Below are 20,333 nucleotides of genomic sequence, written 5' to 3'. Positions count from 1 at the left end.
TTGGGGTTTGGGATGTGGAGCAAGAGCAGCAGAGGGTAAGGATGGGCAGGACTACGGCTCAGTGAATGCATCCAGCTCCTTCTCAAGCATGGCTCCCACCACTGTTTGGGGCAGTCCATGGAAAGTGGCAAAGAAAATGAAGTCATTTAAACTCCTTTGCTCCTTTTTGGTTTTTTTTTTAAAGTCAGAGTTCTCTCCAACACGGTGCTTGCAAAAGACCTGTGGCTGGACAGGCTCTTAAGGATGAGAGTGGCTGAGCAGCTACAGGTCCCACTGAGTACAGAGCAAACTGCAGCTTCTCAACACATCTGGAAAGGAGTCCATTTTCACTAAGGATGGGCAATCAAAAAGGAAGGTGCCCAGCATTTGAAGCTACTTTTGGAAACATATTTGCAAAGTGAAAGGGAGAAAATTATGCAGGCACCTGACAGAGTATTTATTTTTGTTCATGGCTGATTTGCCTTTTTTTTTTGCCATAATTGCCCAATTTGCACAGTTGGTTGTGGTGTGCACAAATCATCATATAATTGCACACCATAATTATTCACAGTTCTTGTCCAAAAGTGTTTTCATTTGATTTTAGAGCAAACACTCTACAGCAATGAATTGGGGAGGTTCACATTCCTCACTGGAGCTGTTCTCTCAGATGTCAGCAGTTTCAGGAAGACAAAACTGTTTAAATTTGCATTTGATTCAAGCCTGGAAGACTACTGGAGCAATTGGGAGGACTGCTCCTAATGAAAACTCGTCCTAGGAACCAAATAATGCCACTTCACATCTGAGCCAGAAGGCAGGGATCAGCCTCCCTGCCCATCCAGTCTTTGGTCTGACTAGGAATTCGAGTGTTCAGTTACTGCTAGCTTTGGGGGTGGTGTGCTTGACTGTGGGGAACTGAAATCACCAGCTGATTTCACGACATAGTAGTAACACTATCAGTCTCCAACGGGTGACATCCATTTCTACTTTTTAAATTAGACTTTTTAAAAGTGCAAAACGTCTGTCTGAAGCAGTGACTCCAATTTATCAGCTCGCTCAAGTCCAAACAGAACAGATGGAACACAGATAAGTGAAGCAGACAGCTTAATTTACTCATGACCTCAACAAATTGAAACTGGAACCATTAACAAATAACTCTTCCGCGGGTTTTCCAACGGCTCTTTAAAAAAGTACATACCTGCATTGCACTGAGTTGGACCACAATCTGTTTGGTGGACAGATTGTCCGAGTTTGTGATGTGCATTCATCAATGAGACATTTATATTCTGGAAGTTTCAAGCTCCTCATCCAACAGTTTTTAGCCCAAGGCACTTTGTAAAACAAAACAATGGAACCTATATGCCACTTGTGTGCTGGGGATGCTTACTTGGAACATCCACATGCATAGAAATGCTGAGCTTTGGCAGGTTACCAGATGGGTGTTTCTTTTACTTTCTTCATTTAAAGTCAGTGAGTCCTTCTAGTATCATTAGAGCTGTGCTCAGGGCTGGTGTTAATGCCTGTATTCATTTGCAGTGTGCAAACACAACTAAATCACTGTCACCTGTGGGTTAAGTCCGATGACTCCAACCCTTCTGTGCAGTGAATCCCAGTGTTAACCTAATACCCTTTGATTTCACTGTTCATTTCAAGTGGTCCCATCCAGGATAAGACAGATATGCTTTCTTTTTAATTCTTGTGATTTTCACTCTGCTACAGTTTCAGGGGGTAGTTTAAGATGTAAACAAACAACAGAAAAAAGATACAACCAACAAAAAGTCCTCACCTCAGCATTCAGATCTGCTCCAGCATCTAGCAGCATCTGCACCATAGCCTCATCACCCCTGACACAAGCATACATCAGTGGAGTCATGCCCTAGTCATTTTTTGGGGTTAAAAAACAAAGGAATTGACAAATTTAACACAGAACTCTCTTTGATTTTTAAAAACAATTATTTAAGTATATATCATCAAGACTAACAGCATGTATTTAACGAAAGCCATTACCTCTGTTACAAACATGCCCCTCAGAGTAGCAAAAGTCAACCATTTTTGTAAAAATCTCTATTTTTGTTGTCACTTGTGCTTACTGCTTGTATTTTTCATGTTGTTTTCAGCATGGTGAGTGAAACTAGGCTTGCCAGCCTCACCTCCATCATATACTAAACTGAGCACCTTTGTCTTTGGGGCCCCAGCAGAGACATGTTTTCACCAAAGCAACCATTATTTCCACTAGTATTTTAAAAAGATAAGAATTTTATTCCGTTTTCTATAATCAGAGTGTCTTAAAATCTAACTTTTTAATTACTGAAAGAGCCTTTAAAACATCTCAAGCTCCTTTTAAGACCAGTCAGATTTCAGCACAGCTTTTTCAAGGATACTGTAAGGGGCTGGAAATGTCAAGGCTTTGTATAGCACTCCCTAGCAAACACGGACCTGATTTTAAATGAAATGACAGAAGGCTTTGTTGCAAGTTGCTGGTTCTAGGAAAATGTGGTCCTGCTTGGAGAAAAAGTAGATTAAGTGACCCTTCCCTATAGAATTACCACAATGCAATTCGTATTAATCTGAAATACCTGCTAGGCCTGATCACCATTTCCCTTGAGGGAAGTACTGCTGTGGCTGTGGTAATGAGTCCAGATGAAACCATGAACAAAATTATTAAATCTACTGTAAATTCTAACAGCAAAAGCTACTTACTAAATACAGTAGGGGGTGTTGACCAACAGCCACCAGTTGCTCTGCAGCAGATCTCCTGAAGCATGCAGCTACCTCTGATGCATGCTTACAGCCTACCTCAAGGTCCCCCAGTAAATCTGCTGTCAGACCACAGTCCATTTGCTGTTTAACCTGAGTGCTGCTACGAAGGGAAGTTATTTGCACAGAAACTGGAGGTACCTGTCCTGGCCAGACATGGAGCTGTGACACTGCTCTTCCTAGCAAGAGCCCAGCACCACTGTTTTTGCTGAACTACCCCAGTTTTCCTGGTTTTACGCAGGGCTAAAGGTAGGGGGTGATTATCTATGGAAGAGCGGCTCCCGTAGAGACAATATAAATTAAGGTTTGTCCCTGCAAGGTCCTTAGATCCTCCCTGAAACACACTGAGCATTTCACAGGATCCAATCTGCAGCGTACTTGTGGAATAGGCACTTGGGGCCTCATGCCATTACTAAGACAAAACAAGTTCACCCTACACAAGGAGAGTTCTTGGGTGACTTGAAGCTATTTGCAAAGAGAATTTGAAAGGACTTCAGCCACAGCCAGTGGCAAAACATTTCCTTTGGCAGTCAACAAACACTATGGGAACAAACAGGACCATGTGAATTACAAAAAAATTGTGCTTGGGCCTTGGAACGTGAGGACAGGGCAGCAGCCTAAAATTAAATACATGTTCCTTCAACTGATTTTTCAGTTTCTGTAAGTGGCATCATTGGATAATTAAGTCAACTGTTCATTTAGCACAAGGGGTCTACTCAGATCTGTAGAACAGAAAACCTGGTGCGGGGCTCCCGCTGCAAGACACAGCACATGGGCAGCCACAGTGAGGAATCCTGCAGCAACATCCGGAGCAAAGGCTCTGCCTGGGAACCACACAAGATGTTCTGACCCTGCTGCAGCTGAAGGAGGATTTAACACTGACTAAAAGGGGCCCAGAATGTCATGCTGCAGCGTCAGGGTTTTAAAGAGTTAATGAGGATTTTAACCTCCCTTTCTCTTGCACTGCTGCCCCTGTTGCTTTTGCCTCTGCCAGTCCCCCCAGGCTTGCCCCGCAGCTCAGCCTTGTGCTGCAGCACCACTCACCCCTCTCTCTGCACGTGGGAGGAATGGATTTTTAATGATCCCGTCATTAGTGTTCGAAGCACACACAGGAACACAGTAACAATGTGTACAATCAACACAAAGGGCATTTGGTTTTTGGCAAAACACAAAATTACCGTCTTTCTTTCAGCCTTGTATGACTTAGGGCTCTGTCCTGCAAGATGTGGGATCCTGCAAGACGTGGGACATTTGATCCAGCGAAGCACTTAAGCACAGGCTTAACTTTCACTCAAATAGGATGTAAAAGCATGTGTTCAGAGTTAAGCATATGATTAGGTACTTCGATGAATCAAGCCAGAGTGTTCCCAGTTTTCAGCCTGGAGGACAGAGGAAATATGCTGTGAAGTTTCCAGGTTCAGACTAACTTAAAATAACAATAATTTTAAAAAGTATAATGCACGAACCTTGGAATGAGCAGTCTGATACTATTTTTTCTGCAGGAAGTATTGCCCTCTTCTAAAGCTTTTCTCAGATGAATCCACAATATTGACTCGGACTGAAGCTACTGAACAGCAACGTAACTCACATTCCTGGAACAGCTTTCATCTCAGAACACCTAAACCCATGAACAGTCCAGCTCCTATCCCACATGACTACCTCAGAGGTGGCAGCCACCTGGCTCCTGTCAAAAGTGATGCCACAGCTCTGGGAATATGCAGTGACAAACTTTCATCAGGGGCACCAGAAAAGTCAGGGGACTCTATTGCAAAAGGAAAGGTTAGTATCCATAGCCATCATTTTCCTCTGGGAAGAGGGAACCACCTTGGTGAGCATCACAGTCCAGCAGACAGCTGCCAGTAGGTAGCTGCAGAGGGCAGCTTTATCCCCAGGCACAACCACCAGAGGAGGGGTAACTGCAGATACTTTCACATCTGCAAGGCCAGTTCGAACTGGACTGAAATCAATTAAAGAGAGCCAGCAATTACCCATTTACTGATGGGCTGGGCAGTGCACATGAAGTGGTGACAGATCCCAGAGCTATACGCAGTGGAAGGCTACTCACCTCACAAAGCCCTGTCTCACACCACTGTGCATGGCACTGAAGCAGTTTTAAGTATTCAGCTCAACACTAAGCTCTCCTGGGATCTTCCTCTGCCTTCACTCGACTCAGTTCACTGTTAAGAAGATTTCAGGGGCTGCAGTCACCCTCCTACTGAGTGACCTCAGTACTGACAAATCAATACAACTCAAAATGACCTCACTTAACACAGACATTCACCTGGCAGTGCTTTAACACAATGCAAAGTAATGCAGGGAAAGCATTACAGTCCTGTCTAGGTAAGCTGAAAGCTGGGGCTCATTTCCTGTGACAAGCAGACAAAACTCTCCCATTTCACAGCTGCTTCTTTCAGTGTCTGTCCCGTTACCTGCTCGCTCATGCTGTTGATCCCATCCGGCCCCAGCAAGGATATGGCTTGCTTAACCAGATCCGTTCGGCCGCAGTTGAGCATCCGAAAACCCAGGTCTTGCTTGAACTTGGCCTCGGTGGCAACCGCATCCAGCTTCCGAGAGGCACAGAAACAGTCGTCGATCCTGCAGGGGTGAGAAATGAACTCCCTCAGAGGACAAGCAGAGGACAGACCCCCTGAGGAAATAATACTGTGCCCTGTTTTTGGAGGATTTAGGTCATGCACGCATCCATTCTCCTTTGACCTGCATGTGCAAGGGAAATGCTGAATGGGAAATGATAATGCAAGCTAATGGAGATTGCCCTTGGTCTATCTTTTATGGGACAAGTTATACATTTCAGTAAAAACTGGGGGAAAAAAGCACAGCTTTCACTTGATTTTGTTTCCCTGTTTAAGCAATGCACAGTACATTCTCACCATGAGTTTTCTCTCTGCATGGCAAGGTTATCCAGTTCCTCTGATCCCTGAAAACTTTCAGTGACTTCAGTAAGCTTTGAAGTTAAATCAAATGGATATATGATCATTGATAATACACCAAAGAGAAAATAATATCACTCCTAACACCTTCAAGGATCTTACCAGCATAGCCCCAGTAATAGGGAAGACTTTTTGGAGCAGAAAGTGCAAGTCACAGAATCCCAGGCTGGCTGAGGTTGAGAGGAACCTCTGGAGGTCACCAGGTCCAAGCAGGGACACACGTACGTAAGACCACCATGCAACAGGGGAGAAGGCAATCTTGCTAGGTAGTCATGGCAAAACACCACAAATCCTTGCTGGCTGTGTCTAACAGACGAGATGTCATTCTTTTAAGGTCTTATTCAAAAGATCTCCAAACTGCAAACTGATATCCATTTCAAATGAAAGAAACGCTAGGAGTTATTTAGCCAAGATGAGAATTTACAGCTCCAGAGAAAGCCAGGCAATTCAAATCTAATGTTTATCCAACTTGGTTTCATCTTGTTAAAAGACAGATTTGCTTTTCTTTCATGCTGAGGAGTGTCTGGGGCAGAGGGTGGAGTCCAAATCCACAGTGCTTTTGGTGTGAACTCGGATAAAGGACTGTTTGGAAAAACATCACTTTAAATCTGCAAAAATGCTAGGTCAGAAAACAAGGGGCTACTTATGAAGGAAAAACAAAATAGAGAACAAAAGTGAAAAAGTCAAGCATACATCAAATGTTTCCTACTTCATATGTAAAAAACCGCAGTAAATCAAAAGAAAAATATAAACAGCACATCACTATCATTTAAATTTCTTCTTCAAAGTGCTTTATCAGACCTTTATAAAATATATAACACTGCTTAATATTTAACAGCACTATATAACAAATATGCTGTTTATATAGAAGCAGTGGTATGTAGCAATAGCTGCTGCTCTTCCTCTTTCAACAGAGGAAGGAAAGTGAAATGCAAAATACAAAGTGTTTTGATCAAAGCTTCTACAGGTTTGAAACTGGCATCTGATCTCAGACTTTCTCTCTCAACCAGTCTGGAGGACAACAGACGTTTTGTTGATGTTCATTCTACTGCTCAGTTTGGGTTTTGACTGACAAAAACGTTCACATTCTAAGAATGCAAAAAAAGGTATGCTTGGAGTATCACCACTCAGGGGAACAAGGATGACGTTCCATCACCACAGGATGCTGCAAGATTAATGCACAACACTCAGTCACAATAAACACACTGCAACAGCAACAACAGATTCTGCACCAGCAACGTGCCCATAGCAGAGAGGGAGAAAGCAACACACAGCAAGGCTGGGGTTTCTGCAGTAGTTTCTGACCGAGTTTAAGGAAACACACAGGGCTGAGCTCACTGACACTGAGATCCATGGGAGAAATCCAGGCTAAACACATTCACACCACATGGCATATTTCTGACACAAGAGCTACAGCAACATTTGGTGCTTGTTACCCCCATAGCATGAGGCGCTGGAGATCATCTGTGCCCTCCTTTAAGGTATGGCAAAGATAAAACAGGCTCAGAAGTTAAGTGGTGAGGGTTTTGGTGCATGGAAGAGAGACTGGACCTCCCAGCTGCAGACGGCATTCCCAGATGATTTTGGGCTGAAAACAAGGTGGTTCCACAGCAAAGTGCAGCTATGGAAAGATCTAGACATCCTCTGCAGAGGTGTCTGTTGCTATGAATCACTGCCTGTGTTAAGTCACTGCTTCATCACTTGTACTGAGGTATGTAACATACACTGAATAAAATGGGTCAAACTCAGACAGAGCTCCGCTGACGTCAGCCCAGCTCAGTGCATGCAAAAATATAGTTGATCATCTCCTCTTGAAAAAAAAAGCCAGACTTTGACCTGGGTTGCACACCCACAGAAGGCAGGAAAGAGGAACAAGGATCTATCTCACCTATCCTGTATGGGGTCCCCAGATTTCTACTCTGGTATGGGTTCAAAAATCATCAAGAACTCCTCCATGAACTGGCTCTGGTCTCCTGAAAGCATGTCAGTTCACCTGCTAACTACAGTCAAGGAAGGAGAGCCATAAATTCCTGTTGATATTTAGTATCAGCAAATCAGTACTCCTCAATTGGCTGGGGATAAGTGTCTTGGTCCAAGGGCTCCAGGATGCTACAGCTGTAAAAACAGTGTAACAATAACATGGATGCAGAGGAGTGCCTGGGCTGCACAACGGGTAGGACAAAGTTTGATCTAGAGCACAAGAAACACAAAACAAGAAACCACAACTTAGTACCACTACCAGTGGCCCACTGCCTTTTTATACCCCAGAAAGGAGCATTGTGAGTTACAGCCCCAATCTATGGGACATAGCAAAGGAAACCGTACAGCAAAATTTGATACAGACCACTGCCTATGCCACCATTGTCATATGTTGACTAATAAAGGGGACAGTGATCAAACTGGTGAGTTTATTAGAACAAGAGCATGACACAAGGAAAGAGAGCACAGCATGAGGAGAGAAAGCAATATCTCGAAAAGCCAGAGAGATAAATGAGTTAAGGAAAAAGAGATTTAACATGTACTGATAAAAAGCAGTGAAGAGACATCAAAAAATGATCAGGAACTATAAGTACAAATAGAAGAGCACAGCATCACTTTTAGCACTGGAGAAAGCCAGCTGGGAAGACGGCACAGCAGACAGACCGAGCTGTCGAATTTCAAAATGAAAAACAGGAAAATTTAAAAAAACCCAGACCCATCGAAAATCAAACCTAAGCAAACACAGCACTGCGTTTTCTCCCAAGTCCTCCTTCTTACCATTCACTGCATAATACTGATTCCAAAAAGAAGCAGAGGGTGTCTGCTCCATATTACACTGTGTAAGGGACACTGCTCCATTGTGTCCCCCATCCAGAATGACAACCATTAAAGAATACAAGGATAAAAAAAAGAGGAAGGGAATAGACTCCCAGGCTTGACTCGCGGAAGACTCTTTAACTTTGGGCTAAAACAAACACACTGACAAGCTCTGAAGAGGTGGGAAAGGGATGGGAAAAAGCTTGAAACATAAGGCTGACAGGGAACAGTAAAGTCAGCTAAATACATAGGGTCACTTTTTAGAGATGTGAAACTGCCTGCTAAGCAAGGGAAGAGAGCATACATGAAAACAGAGCTGGAAACCTCCCCAGCTCCACTGTCAGTTTGAGGCCCTTTTGCCAAAAAGTCTTTGTGATCTTTCCAAGTGCACAGGAGGCTGACACCAGCCCAACAGCAGGACGTCCCCTCCAAGGCCACCCTGGTTTCTTGCCAGAGTCTGCCAGCCACCAGCATCACATAGGTCATCTTTTCCCCAAGACCTCATCCTGCAGGAAAAGGTGCATTTTTATCAAAGGGGCTGGGAAGGCTGATGGGAGGAACAGAAGATGATGGAGGGGCCAATGTTCTTCTCCTCCTCTTCTACCTAGGGACAATCTCAGGATGGCAGGACATCATCACACCAGATGCTGGCTGGGTCAGGCAAACTTTGAGGTCTCCCAGAGGTGATACAGTGACAAAGGGAGGACTGACCAACATCCTCTGAGACTGATAACCTCTCTAACGACAGAGTCCATTCTGAACTTCCCTATCTAGCAACCTGTGAGGCTGGGCTGGCTGTTTAACACCACCACCACCACTGCACAATACTCCCACTCCCAGAATTGAGAAATAATGTGCTTGAATTAATAATATACACTGATCATAGTCCTTGTGCTCAACAGCAAATTCACCCCTCTAATATAAGGGTTCAATCACACAGCCTGTCAACTCTCTCCCTCCCTAGTGTGAATCAAGACAACAGCTGCCTTTATAAATAAAAGGAAAATCAGAAACAAGTGAAATAATCTCAATCTTACATTTGCAGTTAAACTGGGACCACATTTTTTAACTTACAATGCAATACAATTTTCTCCAAGTCCTCTTTTAATTCCTGACAGATACTGCCTCTTCAGCTGTTATCTTCAAGATCATTACAGTGTTGTCACTGCACATAATTAAATGGACTGTGGCTTTATATGGGGAATGCCATGGTAACATTAATTATTTGCAAATGGTCACTGTCAAACACTGCATGGTGACCATGACACTCCATCATACTCTGAACCTCTGAAAGGAGTCAAAGATAATCTCAAAGATAACCTTCTTCATTTGTAATGGGTCCTAGCAGTACAGCAAATTGTTTTTCTTTTCCCAAACTCACATTATAAAAACATAATGCAGCACTTCTACAGCAGCAGTTTAAACACGAGGGATGGGTTTTTTTCATTTCCACTCCGACCAGCTAAGAGAGAGTCTGTGCAGATCTTTAATAAGTTACTCATGGGTTGAATACATTTGGGAAAATGGATGATTCAAAGGCAAAGTGTTTCCATCGTAACTGGTAGATGCAGTTGATTTAAAAGAAATGGAGTGCAGTCTGTGATGAGCAGCAGGACAAATGCTCCCCTTGGCTCAAATGAACAGAGAGTCAAGCACCAGAACCTTGTTTGTCCACCTGGGACTTGATCACCAGCCCTTTCAACTGAAAGAATGATAATTTACTAATTAAGTCCATCTTTTCAGCTTTGTAGAATTTATTCAGTTTGTCCTAAATATGAATGAGGTCTTGAGTCAGAAATTATAGTTCAGCTGGTTGGAAACCTGGAAGGAGTCATATTTTAGCCAGCAATATACATGCATTTGCAATGCTGAATTTCTTGGGGTCATGGATCACTGTTTTGATCAGGGCTGCACAGCCGATAGCACAAAAGGGTCTTGCTTCTTGCCTGGGGCTCTTCAGCGAGACTACAGACACAAACAGTGAGAGTGGGAGCAGCAGACAATTTGATTTAAATTTGTGAGCACTCTTTTTTCCAACATGGTGCTTTAAAAAGGACTATAATGCTGATATTAATAGAACTGCAATATAAACACTATATTGAGACAATTATTTGCATTTTCAGTTTTGGGGAGAGGAAAATGTAAGAACAAACATGTTGATCAAAGTGATGAAGAGCACTACTTTTTATTGCAGAAATAGAGTATCTACATTTACTTTAATCAGGAACTAATTTAAGACAAGGAAAAAAATACGCAGAATGTTTATTATCCAACCTCTTATTCTTGTCAAAGGTCTGAGAATAAATTGGTTACAAATACTGGAAAATACATTAAAAAAGTGATGTGACTATCAAATCAAGACCCAAATATATTTCAAAACAGTCTTAATACTCCAGTTCTGTGTATATAGGTCAGGAACCATGTTCAAAATTAAATCTGAGCTCAGATTTTGAACAAGGCCACAGTGCCATAGGAAAGTTTCGGTACAGATTCATCTTTCATATAAACAGATAGCACAAGTCTTCACTAACGAGTGGAAAATGGTATGTTATCTGTATCCTGATTATTGTATTCAGGAATGTAATATAGGGACATGTAATATATTCAGGGATGCAATAAAAGGGACAGAGCATATGAGACAGCAGTAATGATGTTGCACACAATGGGAAAAAGAAGGCTGGATCCTAAAGCCCATAAAAATGCAAATGTATTCTGCCCTAAAAGTGAAGGAGAACATAAGGCCCAGGTCTTCCCCTTCAGTAGTTTTTTTTATTACTGCTGTCTTCAAGCAGACAGTTGGCAGGACAGGTTGAGATTCACCTCAGAAACCCATGCTCTAACTCTAAGTAATAAAATCTCCTTCATCTGCTGGCACCATCTGCCCCAAGGGACTGCTGGATTTTGTCAAGTAGCTTGTTTGCTACTGCTCACATTTTTGTATCTAATTACAGCAATAGCCATGGCTGGTGTTAAAAGATTAGTGAAAATTCGTGGGAAGAACAAGGACATTCAAGAAGCTAGGCAAACACCAACCATTCCTACTTTAAAGCGGCTGTATCTAATTAAATAGCAGAATTTCTTGGCAATTTTATACTTTATACTTTTCTCCAGAAAGTCAGCCCCTTACCCAACACATTTTAAGAGATGGAAGAGCAGTGAAAATATTTTTTGCTGTTTTCTAATCTCTGTTTATTAAAGTCCATTTATATTTCTATGCTCTAGTACAAGCACAGGATTGCCATAAATAAAACATTAGATGCAACTCTTCTGCTTTCACTTTCAAGTAAGAGTTGCACACGTATGGTACAGTATGGTATAGCAGTAGGATGACACAGCAAATGGTATAGACTGCTCTGAAACAGCAAAATAACACATCTTCCCTTTACATCACTGTATTTTCCCCTTTCCATAGTTTTAAGGAAACTCTCTAGAATGAGCCAAGGATGCTCAAATAATATTTGCTTTTGAGATTAATAATCCAATTTTCCTAAAGAGCCTTCACTAAGAGGGATGGTCCCAGACAGAAAAGCAGACTTAGGTATTCCCAGGACAAGGCTAATTGGAAATCAGGACTGATTTTCAATTGAAGACAGATTTTCTAAGGCACTCAGAGCCTGCATTTGCCCAGAGACCTTTCTGAATCACAGCTCTAAATGCAATTCTGAGCACTGGGTGAGCCTGCGAAGGGCAGCAGCTGAGGGACTGGAGGTTAATAAACCTGGTCCTATGCTGCAGCAAGGCTTGGATACGTCTACACTTCCAGTGTGAACTTACTCATGACTAGCTAATACTCATATACTCCTGTGTCCATGCTGCCCTTTAAATAGTGTATTTTTCCTTCCATAGTGTTTACTCCTGATGCGTTTCTGGAGAAAAGCCACAGGTTCCCTCAGCACACATGTTGCTCAGCTGAATGAGCCCCTTTCTTCAAGTTTGCCTCCACGAGAACATTTTGTTAAAAAACCAAATCGTCCCAGCCCATTTCTTTCCACCTGGTCCAAAGAGAATATTTTTTTGACCAGGACACAGGATTTGTGATTCCACATCACTTCCTACCCCTTTCACGTGGCACCAATACTTTTCTGTTTCTGCTGGAAATACCTCTCCCAATGCAGTCTCAAAATGCATTTGCTTTTTTCGTGGCTGAGGAAAAATCCACTCTTGTGGTTTACAATCATTCTGAGATTAAATACTGCTCTACAGCCTTTACCACCAGCTTTCCAATACTCTGCTCTCAATATAGTATATATTGGGCTGCATATATAGTGTATATGTTACATATACACTGCAGTATGTATACTTTTAGTTTAAAAATATGCTTGCCTTCCATTTGTGGAAAACTGCATTTCATCCCATTTATTTTGTCCCAGTCCTCAAGGTCATCCACTTTTTCCTGGATGATTTCCCAAACTTCCTCTGTCAGGACAATGCCTCTCAGCATCATGGCATCAGCGAATTTTAACTTCATGAGCACACTGCTAAGATTTGTGCCAAAACCCTTTCTGAAAATTAAAAAATACCAGTTTTTAAGAATGAGAGCTGAAGGTCCCCCTGCAACCCCATCTCAGCCAACCCAGCCCTTGCCACCTCTCTTGAAGCCAGCCCCTGCTCACTTTCCAATTTCCTTACTAACCCCCATCTTCTTGTCTTAATAGCTCCCTGCATGGACTGTATGAAATCTTCAGTCAAGTTCAAAGAGATGAAATTGTACTGGATTTCCTTGGGGTAGAAAATCAGTTATCTTATCAAAAAAGTTATTAGATTAGCCTGGCAAGATCTATCTTTAGAAAATCTGTGTCACATTTTATCTCATTTTTCCCTCAACAACATGTCTTTAATCAGTCTTTGCTTGAAAAAAACATTCAAAGGCCTTGCACTAACAGCCTGGAATTTTCCTTGGATCATTTTTCATCCTTTTCAAATGTTGGGCATTACTATTATTAATCCTTAGAGTTATGGCATCGCTGCAGGCTTTGTTAAAAATATTTCCCTCCGACCCCCTGATTATGTGAGGCAGCTTTTTCTCATTGTTGGGATAGGGGTTATCTGGTCATCCTGATTTGAGTACATCAAGCTGCATAATTTTCTCTTCTTTTGATTAGTGTTTTTCCATTTTCATAACGTTGTTGCTATTACTTGTTTTTCCTTTTCCAACAGGATTTTCTTCCCCCAAACTAGAGGCAAAGTATTCACTTAAGTTCTTGGGTGATGGTCTCTGTTGGCACTGATGCAGACCTCTCATAGGTGTTCCACCATCTTTACATCCTCCAGGATTGTCACAATATATTGCCACCAGAAATGAAGCCCTGACTGTGATAAAAGGCACAGCAGCCTTCTTGCTGAGCAACACAGGATGCTCCTCTCTGTCTCTCTGCAACAGCCTCCAGTCCCCAGATGCAGTCATGCACCAGTGATCCTCCCCACCACATGCCTAGCACACTGGGCTTTGTTTTAAACAAACAAATATCCCACAGAATGGAGGAAGGAAAGGCGTGCAAAGAGCTTCCTGTGTTTAGCTGGAGCAAGGGGAAAGGTATCCCTTGCAGATGTGATGATGAGGAGAAGCCAACATCTGTTTGCAGCCAGACAGTGTCTGTGCAGGCTTCTTACTACAACAGAAAGGCAGGTCATAGTTTTTACCACCATGCCCCTTTTTGACAACGTATTACCTTCATGCCTGATGCCTTCATTAAGGTCTAGAATAGGGAGCAGAGCACCCTGTTCATGATTCATGCCAGCACACAGCCACCTTGCACACAGTTCTCAACTGACTACATCCAGCTGCCTCAGGAGGCCCAAAGGGCCTGTGTATAGGCGAGGCTGTATTTAAGGGTGCTGTCCCACTATGACAATATCTTGGACACAACTTGGGTTGCCATCTCAGTGAGCTGTTGTGCATCCAGCACTCAACCCATCTGTGAAACCTATGTCCTTGCAAAAGGTGGAAACAACTGGTCTGTCTAAAGCTTTCACTCCTAGGGAAAGGTGAACACTAACATCCCCTGCTCATCTCCCAAAGCTGGCAAAAGGCAAGAAAATTTCTAGCGGATCTGCTGCTGTAAAACAAAAAGAGATCAGGAAGGAGACAGGCAGCTCCTGACTGATTCCAGCTTCCCTCACTCCTCTACCCAGAGCAAGAGCAGCTCCTCTTTCAGGAAAGGAAAACATTGCAAGAGATTAAGGCGATGGATTTTTTAAAAAGGCTCAGAAAAAAAGGCAAAAGAGAGGAATGAAAGGCAGGAAAAAAGCAGGGATGATTTACAAAGCCACAGAATGGGAACCTCACTGCTGGAGTATGTGATTGTGCTGGGAAGTGAATCTGTGGGGAGATCTCCATGCTGTAGTTCAGATACGAAGCTGAACATTTGAGTTTTATCCGAACTGATCCTGAACTTCGCAGCCTTTGAGATCCTGCCAATCTCTCCCTTTCCCCATATGCATGTTTTGCCAGTCTGGAAGCTGATTTTGCTTTATGCACTTGCAATGACAGGTTGTGAATCAACACTGTGGAATGATGCAGTATCACCCGAGACCCATGGGAACTTTTGGGTTCAGGTCTCTTTGTTTTAGGGACTAAAGAAGACGGCTATGAAAAGCCTAGAAATTGAACCTTTTTCAAGGTTCTACTTAAGAAACCCTTCCTATAGAAGTCACAATATTTATCAAGCTAACTGCACTTAAAATCCTCCAGCTTCCGTCCGTCACACAGCTTATTTGAAAAGCCACCCCCTGCAAAGTTGTTGTATTCCCTCCTCCAGTGTTAGAATTTATGGAATTGATGCTCCTTGAGGAGTTAAGAGTTGGAAAGACACCCTCCCTAATGGGGAGGAGTGAAGGGGTGATGTTTGGCTTATGAAAATCAGGAGTGCTGAGGGTCTGCTGAATACAAATAAAAAATTACAGGCTGCAAAGTTCCAAATTAGCATCCTGATGACTCACATTATTCTTCAGAAAAGCTCAGTCTTCTCTTTGATCTCAGGATTACAGGGAGCCAGGGTCTTATTTGCAGCTACGCAAAGAACCTGCTGCACTACGCCAGCAGTAGGCACAGACCTCAAAACAAAACCCAAGGTACATGAACACTCATCTGCCAGCACAGCAGAGAGATTGCCATTTTGGGACATCAATGGATGAATCCAGCCCCTGCAGTCAAATACAGGCACACTGCAAAGGCCAGTCTCTCTAAAATTCAGTGTTTGTCTCAGGAATGGTTTTTTTCTCATCTGATTAATCTCAGGCTGTGCTCTCCAGGCTCAGTCCCACTTTTAAGACAAGCAGGACAACAACAATCATTTGTATTCTTATGAAATGAATTCTTGATGGCAACTTTAAACTAAGTGCTGATTTGTTCCTCATAATTAATAAATTCTTCTGCAGTATAATACAACTCTCCACAAGTTCAAATTATTCTGAAACTCCTGTAAAATTGTCTAACAGTTGATGAGATTTTTTTTTTTTATATATATGTATATATACACACACGCAGAGTCAAAATACAACTTTGGGTGGTATATTGTGGGGTTTTTTAATCCACAGGTATTTAACTGTATTTACCTTAATTTTTAAGACAAAGGATATGGAATAGAAACATTACTGTCTTATTTGCAATCCAACCTAAATACTTGGAGAGGTATTATATTAATTGTGCCTTTTCAGAACCAAGTACCAGGTCTTCAGACAGTGTGTAGTACCTGTATCTGTAAGTCCTGACATTTCAGTGGGGACACAGAATGCAGCACTTCTGGAAACGAGGGCCAAGGTGGTCACAGCAAAGGGAAGCAATTACAGCCAAGGTTTGAAACCTGAAACGCTCATGATTTGGCTTTTGAAATTCCATATATTCCTTCGATTAAATATTGAATAGCTGTGACTATAAAAAGCCTATGCAGATCTGGAAGTAAAGTATTACACTCTCTGGTGAAAGAGCATGTCAAGGCCAGACTCAGCAGAAGGCAGCTGCTCCCATGCAGGTTGTCACAGCTAATCACATAAATCAGCCCTCTGCTTTCTGTGTTGCAGGGAAGGATGCATCTACTGCTGTATCAAGAGGCAGACTGCTGAAAATTGGGGTTTAAGTACAAATTTGTGAAGCGACAGCAGTGAATCATTTCTGCTTTGGCAGATTCAGAATGCCTTTTCATATGAACATCAAAACCAAACACATTCTTGACTCCAGAACAGTCCTAGAATGTACTTTTATCCAAGTACATAATAAAAAGGCAAAACAGACAATAAAAACACATCCTGGCAATAAATACTTTAAGACTTCATTAGAAAACTAAAAGGTCACATCTGAAACACGAAAAAGTCAAATTATCTAGGCTGACATTTACAAGTAATTTGAACTGACATTAGCATGAAAAATACAATTTTACTGTAAGAAGTAGTCTTACCTCTAAGTTTAAATGCGCCCTTTAAGCATTAATGCTGAAAACAAAGCCCTGAAAAATATCTGCAGCCCTGCCAGTTACATTTTGGCATTTCATAGCAAAGCAATGTGAATCAGATAATTAGCAGAAGGTTTCAGCCCCTCATTAGCAAGCAGAACCTAACAGGAAGAGGGGGGAAAAAAAAACCCCACCACCATGTAAGCTCTGATGAGCAGATTATGGGCTCGATCCAGCTGTGAGATAGTCAGGCATCCATTACCATGCAACCAGCTCATCCACGGATGTGAGCAAATACCAGGAGCTGATTTTGCAACACACGCAGTGACGAGCCGGAGCATCCCTGCGCCTCCCCAGGCAACAACAGAGCCCTCTGCCCGCCCGCTGTTCACCAGGAAAGGGAGACAGGTTTTGCACAAAGCAGCCGATCTGCATTCCGTGGACTTACTTTAACTGCCGAGGCTCGCAGTCAACTCCCGGCAGCAGGAGCCGGGCCGCCTGCCGCACGTCATCGCTGTCCACCGAGAAACTGCGCCGGTGCCCCGCGTGAGCCACCGCCACCCGAATCCACTCCATCAGCGGAGGCAGCACGATGAACGGCCTGGGGGAGCACACAGACATCAGTGCCACAGCACACTAGCATCACAGGAACAGGTAGAGAGAAGCAGAGAGCAGGGGGGTGCGTGTGTGTGCTTATGTGTGTGAGAATAAAAATATACAGAGAGAAGGGAGCAAGGATAACGAAAGAATGGGAGAGCAAACCAGCTCAGCAATTTTCAAATAGGTCTGAATCAAGATGTCTCACCCTGTCTCCAGGGCAGGACTATCTGGAGAGTGAGATTTATGAGCCATGCTCATTTATGGGGTCTCCTGCGAGGTCAGTGCACCCGACTGGCAAGCCCTCCTCCCATCCTTCACATAGTGTAATCCCAAAAAGAGGGCAGGAGGCTGGCACAGGACCATGTCCCGCTCTGGCTGACACGCTGGCCTGGGTTCACTCCCCTGTCTCTTTGCAATAGGGACAGGAGAACGGCTGTGGGCAGAGAGAGGGGATGCCCCAGCACTGAGATGCAAGGATGGAGAGGGAAGGCAATGCCCCAGGAAGTCTCCAGCATCTCCTGCCGATGCAATGGGCACCTTGAACTTAGCCCTGGAAGTGGGGGGACTTTGCAGCCAATGTGAAGGTTATCTGTGAGTGAGGTCAGAAATCAGACTGCTCGGTCTCACTTTTAGCAGTATCAAACTTCTATACCTTCGGGTGCCAGCTGTTCTGCCAAGTGAGCAAAAACATACAAAACTGCCCCCAAAAGTGAATGCTGGGATTCTGGGCCACACCCCCACAGAGTCCGGGCACTATCACAGACATGGTCCTTCACTCCACAATACCTGGACAGCCCCGTGTCCCAGCAAGAGCTGCCCAAGCTGTAGATGAGGCATGCACATAGTTCGCTCCATCTGTGCTAAGAACTATTTGGGAACGAAGAGGAAGATGCCAAACCGTAAGTAAAAACCATAGCTTCAAGTCCTCTTTTGGAGACAAAACTAATAAAATAACTGCAGCTGAACACCTTGAAGGTCACAGCAAGTTTCTTGCTTGCCTTTCCTTCTGTGGTCCCTTTTCATAGAGGAAGGAAAAAAAGTCTGTGTTAGGTGCAGAGTAGGCAAATATTTTACATTTTAAATATACAACTTTACCTCAAAAGGATTCACCCTGAGAAAAATTATTTAAGAAGATGTTGATTCTGGAATATCCTTTTCCTATTTATAGCTCTTTATGCATTTATTTCCCTTTTTCAGGACTTGGCTTTACATAGCTCTGATATTAATATTCTTGAGGAGGGATGAGATACTTCAGAAGTGCCAAAGGACAGAGAAGCCCTGAGGCCACAAACTCTCCCTAGGACACTAGGACTGTGTTCCCAAATCTCACAGGCACTGAAATGAACAACCTCTTTTTGAAATATGACATCTTTGGCTGAGTTGCCACTTCCATCATTTTTCTATTCAAACACATCACCGTCACCTCAAGACCAGGCTGCATTTGTTTCCAAGGCTTTTGCTCTCCCCAGACCTGCCACAACCACATAAGGAGGCAGATAAGGACAGAACATCATCTCCCACAGCTCCCGTGAAACAATTTCCTAACCCCGCTCATTTGTCATGAGGGTGGTGGGAGTCAGAGGAAGGAAAGGGGGGAAGGAGAGATGTATCTGCTTCTGGAAGGTGACTGCTCCCCAGGTCATCCTCAGAGCAGAAGGAATCCTGTTTTGAAGCACTAAGTAGCTGGGAACAAGTGATCAGTGGGAGTTTTTTCATCACTTGCTGAGCAAACAGCAGAAAGGGAGCTGCAAATCACACTGGAAGTGTAAAACTGCATGTAGTTACAGACATAACTTGGTTCTAGGAATACAATTAAAGGAAAACTCAATTTGAGGTTATGTTTTGCATGAGTGAACACAGTTCGGATCAGAGGAATGAAAACAGGCTTGTACAGGACCTTCCTGTAACATCTGCTGGGCAAACAGAAAAGCAGAGAGCTGTGGCTGAACAGGGGGCTCAGGGGTTCACACTTTTTCTTCCTCTTGTGCAGGTCAGAAACTCACCCAGCATAAAATCTGCCTCACCACAGTAAGGAGAAAAGCGAACAAAAATATTTACAGGAACTCAGATAATTGCACTGTAAAATTGCTTTTTTTTTCCCTTTCCCAGTCTTGCAAATTTCAACAAAGAAATAGAAATGTACACGGCTATTTGGTGCAATAAATCCCAAGAGGGAAGAGAATCAGTGTTCTGCAGAAGCGGGGAAATTTTCTATTAAGTCCAATTTCAGTCCCTAGATGAGGATATGGAGTTTGCTCACAATATATTACATTCCTTTTTCCAAGGGGGGAAAAAAAAAATCATCACTGCATATCTCAGCATGTCAGGAAATTTGTATTTTGAGAAGAGAACCAAATATGGCTGAGTGCAATAGGTTAAAAATACCCTTCAAGAGTCTGTGCACCATGTGAAGGGCTGGTTTTTTTTCTTTTAAATACTGCTTGTGTGCCAAAGAGGAAAGAGGAACACAGAGTTATAAGGGTGTGATAATCCACAAGACAATGTGACATCAGCAAGAAATATTTCACTTCTCAAATGGCACCGTGTGAAAATGGGTTAGACAAATGCATCACATCACTGGCACATACACTGATTTATCTCTGGTATAAAGGCAGCTACCAACCAGGAGAATTCAGTAATTTTGTGTTCCAGAGCAGACAAGTCACCTAGTTACATGCTTTGGAAGCACATGCCTTAATTAAATGAATCTAACCATGGTGGGAACATGCTGGGCTTGATTCTGCCTGAAGGCTATGGGAAATCAGGAGCAGCTCAGCTGCACAAGCACCTTACCTGGGCTGCAGGTGAGTGCATGCTCTGACCTCCTCCTCCAGCCCTTCTCTGTACCTGTGCTTAACTTGAAATGCAT

The 20,333-nt window shown here is 43.1% G+C and overlaps 1 protein-coding gene across 2 annotated transcripts in view; it reads right to left on the bottom strand.

Moving 5' to 3' along the window:
* The window catches only part of BTBD11 (BTB domain containing 11), a 180,696-nt gene that overhangs the window by 39,853 nt on the left and 120,510 nt on the right, over window positions 1–20,333 (bottom strand). For both annotated transcript variants that reach the window (XM_032105398.1, XM_032105399.1), the window contains exons 4-6: window positions 17,313–17,465; window positions 5,163–5,328; window positions 1,763–1,852 (exon numbers count right to left, since the gene is read on the bottom strand). In XM_032105398.1, coding sequence (XP_031961289.1) covers window positions 1,763–1,852; window positions 5,163–5,328; window positions 17,313–17,465 — 409 coding nt within the window. The remainder of the gene's footprint in view (window positions 1–1,762; window positions 1,853–5,162; window positions 5,329–17,312; window positions 17,466–20,333) is intronic.

The sequence above is a fragment of the Corvus moneduloides genome, chromosome 4, assembly GCF_009650955.1.
Source record: "Corvus moneduloides isolate bCorMon1 chromosome 4, bCorMon1.pri, whole genome shotgun sequence".
NCBI lineage: Eukaryota > Metazoa > Chordata > Aves > Passeriformes > Corvidae > Corvus > Corvus moneduloides.
The sequence above is the reverse complement of the archived record's forward strand: the minus strand, read 5'-3'. Positions and strand labels throughout refer to the sequence as shown.